Genomic DNA, 6213 nt, shown 5'->3' on the forward strand with positions numbered 1-6213 from the left:
GAAAAAATTATGAATACGGCTCCCCTCCAGAAGTTCCAGCTCATAAGCGACTTCGCCAATGCGGAAAACTACATGATAAGGGCCGTAAAATCATGGCTTCAGAATTTATTTTCCCTTTTCCTTCAACAAGGATTGTCGGTATGGCTGGAGCCTGAGATAGACCAAGTCTCCTACTTCGAAACTCCTCTCTATTCGATGTCTGTCAACGTACATCTTTTGTTGATTTTGTGCCTATTGTAAGTTTTCCTTCAAGCATCTTAGGATGTCTTGTCCCTCCTAAAGCCAGTCCCTCGCCCTAAGTGTGCGACTGTCACCCAAAACTATGTCGATGAAGGAAAAGGGTTCGTACCCGTATAGAACTTTGAATGGTGTCATCTCGATGGACATGTGATACGTGGCATTGTAAGAATATTCCCCTAAGTGTATCCATTTGACCCACGTCCATTGTTGTGCTGAAACGTAGTTCCGAAGGTAACCTTCAAGCCACTTGTTCACAATCTCCGTTTGTCCATCTGTCTGAGGGTGGTCACTAGTGCTTGGTGACAATTCTGTACCTGCCAACCGAAACATATTTGTCTAGAAGATGCTAATAAATCGCCCATCCCGATCACTGACAATGTTTCAAGGTAACCTGTGCAAACAAAAAACTTCTTTAAAAGACAGATCGACAACTTGTGCAGCCCAAAAATCTAAGGGGGTGGCAAAGAAATGTGTGTACTTTGTCAATCTGTCTACCACCACGAATATACAATCCTTTCCGTTCACCTTGGGAAGTCCCATTATGAAATCCATCAATATACTTTCCCACTTTTGTTCTAGAACTGGCAGAGGTTGTAGTAACCCGGCAGGTAGAGTATGTTCGGATTTGTTTTGCTGGCAAACCACGCACTTTCTTACATACTACAATATGTCTCCTTTAAGACCTCTCCATGAAAACCTTTCCCTGAGACGTCTGTAAGTTTTGAGGAAGCCCAAGTGTCCAGCCAAGGGTGTCGTGTACCTCCTTCAAGATTTTATGCTTCAATTTGGATTCTGGCACTAAATATATCCAATTCTTGTAGTAAATGATGTCATCCACCATTTTGTACCTATCATCCTGGATGTTGTCATCCATTAGCTCACAGGAAAATGTGTTTTTGGAATATTCTACCAACAAATGTGCTTTCTAGTCAGCTGAAATCTAGGTCAGTAAGCAGATGGCGAGTTTTTTGGACAAAGCATCTACAACCACATTGTTCTTTCCTTTCACATATTCAATGTCAAAATCAAAAGCCTAAACCTTGCTTACCCATTTTTGTTGTCTCTCATTCAAATCTCATTGCTCCAAAAAATATCACAAACTATTGTGATCTGTATGAACAACAAACTTGGCACCCACCAGATACTGTCGTAACTTGGTTAGTGCATGTACGATGGCTAGCATCTCTGCCATAAATGAAATACAAGCGTTCTGTTTGCGTAAGCTTCCTACTCTCACTTGCATTAGTACCGTGTCAATGCCTTCTCCAAATGCGTCGCACTTCAAAATGAACGGTCAAGTGAAATCAAGTAATGCAAGTACGGGACAAGTGCTCATTGCCTCTTTCAGCTTATCAAAAGTGAGTTGCGCCTTTTCATTCCACTGGAAAGAACCCTTCCTTGTCAGATCTATTAAGGGTGCACTGAGCTGAGAGAATCCTTTAACGAACCTCCAGTAATAACTGCATAGTCCCAAAAATCCTCGCAATTCCATGAGTGATTTTGGGGGAGACCAATCAAGGATAGCCTGAATCTTCTTCTGATGAACTTGAACTCCATATTTACTGACAACATACCCCAAGTACAATATTTCTGTCATACCGTATTCACACTTGGATCGCTTGGCAAACAAAGACTAATCCTTCATGATCCTTAGAACTTCATCCAGATGCTTTAGGTGCTCTTCCCATGTCCTGTTATAAACAAGAATATCATCAAAAAATATCAGTAAGTACTTACGCAGTTGTTTGTTAAAGATGCAATTCATGCATGATTTGAATGTAGCAAGTGCATTCGTTAATCCAAATGGCATGACCAGGAACTCACAATGTCTGTAATGACAACGAAAAGCCATCATTTCCACATTTTCTTCCCTCATGCGGCTCTAATGGTATCCAAATCGGAGATCTATTTTTTAAAAATAGACTGTGCCATGTAATTCATCCAGCCACTCATCTATCCTCGGAATGGGATATCTATTTTTTTTTTTTTTGTTCAATGCACGGTAGTCCACACACATGCGCATTGTCCTGTCCTTTTTGACCAATACTACTGATGACGCAAAAGGGCTAGAACTAGGACGGATCCATCCTTTCTCCAGCAGTTCTTGAATCGTCTTTTCGATCTCATCTTTGAATTTCTTGGGATGGCGGTAGGGTGTGGTTATGACCGGTTTGGCTCTTGCTTCAACTCGATAGTATGTTCAAACCCTCGATGAGGTGGTATGCCAAGAGGAATGACTACATAAACTTTATCATGATTATTCAAAATATTCTGGAGATCATCATCCTACGGAGGTGTTCGTTGCCCTTTTATGGGTTCTATCGAGACAAAACAATGTGCAGCCCAAGTAACGTCATCACACCAGAAAATTGCCTCCATCTGATGTGCAGAAACTTCCTTCCTATATTAAAACTATTTGCTTTTAATATATGGCATTGACATTGGTTTATATCATTAAATGAGGCGCATTTTTTATCAAGTCATTAAATGTCATTAATTACATAACTTGGCCCCAAGCACTTTATTATATTATAATCGGCCTTCATAATATATTATTAATAAAGTATAACTATTAATCATAAAATAATTGTGAACACAAGCTATAAAACCTCCTCCAAGGAAGCAACTATAAATCGAGATATACACTAAAAATGCCAGACATACAAGTGCCCTGCCAATAGGAGCAGCTCTGCAAAAACTGACTTACTATATATAGTAAATCACTAAATAAGTGCTAAAGCCAAGAATATCAAATCTCAACACTACAACATTACATTTTCAAGCGCTCTGCTAAAGATAGAAATCCTGACTTTCCTAAAAGAGACACTATTTCCCAAAAGAGACACTTACTATAAATAGTAAGTGTGTCAAACCAAACCACACAAAGAGCAATCCTAAACACTAATGTCCTCGAGAAAGGGAATTGACCTCCTATTCTACCAATTGAGACCCTCTAACCATCTGACTTAACCTACGAGGGCCAATGATAGGCTAAACCAAACCTCAAACCTAAGTTACCAGGGTTCTCCCCTAGACTAGGTGGTTTGTGCAAGGTTCGATTTTTCCCCTGCTGGTTTGAACTTCTTGGAACCCAGTTTGAACCCGGGCGGACCATGCCGAAAACTAGTGAACCACTTTGGAACCGCATGAATTGTGGGCCTTGCAGACAGCAAAAAAGTGGTCTTTTTTGCAAAATTTAATAACTTTTTGGCATCCACAGCCCTAAAAGGTTGTTATGAAATGCTCTTGGTGGCCTCTCATTGTCATTTTTTTTTCCAAACAGGTTATTTTAGCTTAATTGAAGATTAATGTATTCAAAGTTGGGGATGCCTAAATCTGCAACCTTGGGCTGTTTTCATTCCTGGTTTAAATCAGATCAGGATTTCCATGGCTTCATTCTGCAATAAAACGGATTGTATTCTAGATTCTCAAGAATTAAGATTCATAATTTTAGGCATATTTCATTTGCAGGACTGAATTTCAGAAATCAAAAATTAGTTTGAAACTGTTCAACTCATAACAGGCTCTCTGAAATTGAATTGTTACTAGCTATAAAACTAGCCTGAAAGACTAAAACCTCAAAAACACAGTATACTCACTGGTAAAATTGAACACAGTGGAGGAGTCAAGAGGACGAACGGAATTGCACCAGCTAACCCAAGACCTAGAGCAGTAGATGGTAGTTCCTCTAGCTTCATCATCTCTTGCATCGATCTCATAAACGAAGCAACCTTTGTCTCAGACCTATGTTGTTCAGCATCAATTTGTCTAGCAGTGGGGCTTTTAAATTTAGATTTCTCCTGCAAAATACATTAGAAGGACAACGCATGTCGCATAAGACCCTCAGTCGCTACCAATCGCCAACATAATCACTAAGGCACTTCAGGATTAACTACTGTAATAAACCAGTTGGGTAATTCATCTTCATTTTACTGTAATGAATTATTGCAATTAAGGTGACAGAATTGCAGCTTGGATAAATCTAACTATGATAACTTTAAAAATTAGGGGCACTTTGAACAAGGCAGCTCTACTTGTAAAATTTATAGAAATCATAAAATAATAGAATTTTAGTTGAATATATTTGACCAAACCCCTTGTAGTCTGAACGAAGTATAGGGTAGCCAGTGAAAGTTAGCTAAAGTTTAGCAGAAGGCTTAAACTTATTATGAACCTACAGCCTCCAATAAAATGGGCATTTTTTATCTGTGGTAACTGAATGAGCTCGTAGCTAGTACAGTCGGATCTTTGACCCCTTACAAAACACGACAACATATTTCTATTCCTATTCGGCATTTGTTCACCTTCTTATTCTTCTTTCCTCTAAAATGCTTAGCACTATCCTGCGCCTGCACACAAATGTAAGAACATTCAGTGTCGGCATTGCAATGCAATCCAGTCAGCCAAGATAATGAGGGTTATATTAAGACGTACGCAGAAACCTTTGGCGCTGTTTGTGTGGAACAAATAGACTGCAGTCATGGGATTGCGTGTCCAATTTGGAGGAGAGGTCGACCAAAATGGAGCATGAGAGGGAGCACGAACAGGAAGGCGAAAAGCTCCGACCCCAAGGCGAATGCCGAGTATAACTCTAGAGTTCATCAATCTCGCAGCGGCCATTTCTACTCCTCCCCTGCTATGCACCAAACTTAACCAGGCACTGCTCAAATTTGTCTCTGTTTAATTTCTTTTTCTTTTCGTTTTAATGACCAAATGTCCGGGGGTTACGCCCCCAAGGGATATGATATGATATGATAGATTTTAATGATGTCCATGGGATTAAAGAATTCTATGGGACCCATGCAATCACCCTCCCGAGTCAGGAGCGAAACTAGTGAGTTGTAAAGTTTTGGTTAACTTGTCTCTTATTCTTTGAAGTTTGGTAATCAAATCCGCTGCTCTCTTCACTTGATCTTTCTCGAATAAATAGTTGAAGTCCTTGTTCTGCAGTATTTTTGTATAACCAGATCTGATGTCATTGTAAGTCAGGGACTCCTTGACAAAGTGCTGCTTTGTCTCAACTGTTCCCATATTACAAAATAAACATGTTTTGTCTGCCCACTCTTCCTTTGAAACTTGCCGCCGACCAGTTTCACATCGCAGTTGATGTGAACTAGTTCTAAGTTGTGTCATCAACATTTTTGTTTTTCAGTTAATAGGTGCTCTTATATAGGCCTTTTCATCATGACGAGAAGTGGGATGTACTAGAGAATGGTTATCGATATTATGTTTGTGGGGTAAAAGGTGAGTCATGTTGTACATTTAATTGCAAATTTGGAATAAAATATCAGATGTCATAAAGGGACAACACAAGCATTTTCAATTTTTTCATTTTCTTAAAGGGTTTTTATTATTAGTTCCCGCCAAGGCAGGAATACTCATGCATTCATGTCAATCAAAATATGACATTAACACTAACCAATCAAATTCAAGAATTTAAAAAATTATATCAAATTTCAAATGTTTATTTTTTTTCTAATTTTTCATTATTTTATAAATCACATTTTTCATCCATTCTATTGGTCCATACTTTTTTTGGTGAGGGAGAAAATTAATTTTCTTCAACAAAAAATACAAATATTTTCTAACAACTTCATCTTGTATTAATGAATGTATTAATTATAATTTTATCATTTCCACATTTGTAACAAATTGATAAGATTTTATTTTTTCAATCATTTTATCTTCCACCTCACACAACATGTCTAATCAATATTAATTATCACAATCTATTAAAAAAAAAAAAATTCTTATTTTAAATATATTTATTATTAATTTTGCTTTGATGTTTATTTTTGACTATTTGATATAACTTGTTCCTAAAACTTCATGTAATGCATAAGTTCAAATTATACATCTATATTATAAAATAAGTCGAGAGATATTCATTGAGCATATATAAGCTAGTAGCATTCTCAATGCAATGTGTTTAGTACAATAGATTCATTTGACATTAAAGCAATTTGTATCTTG

General features: G+C 37.8%; 1 protein-coding gene across 1 annotated transcript in view; it reads right to left on the reverse strand.

The window, feature by feature from the left end:
• Positions 1-4968, reverse strand: part of LOC149529640 (uncharacterized) — a 156357-nt gene extending 151389 nt beyond the window's left edge. The window contains exons 1-3 of the mRNA XM_089810591.1: positions 4675-4968; positions 4545-4589; positions 3840-4040 (exon numbers count right to left, since the gene is read on the reverse strand). Of these exons, the coding sequence (XP_089666717.1) occupies positions 3840-4040; positions 4545-4589; positions 4675-4860 (432 nt within the window). The 5' untranslated portion in view covers positions 4861-4968. The remainder of the gene's footprint in view (positions 1-3839; positions 4041-4544; positions 4590-4674) is intronic.
• Between the last annotated feature and the right edge of the window lie 1245 nt (positions 4969-6213).

The sequence above is a fragment of the Cupressus sempervirens genome, chromosome 11 (assembly GCF_028749045.1).
Source record: "Cupressus sempervirens isolate cs-2001-9-10 chromosome 11, ASM2874904v1, whole genome shotgun sequence".
Lineage (NCBI taxonomy): Eukaryota > Viridiplantae > Streptophyta > Pinopsida > Cupressales > Cupressaceae > Cupressus > Cupressus sempervirens.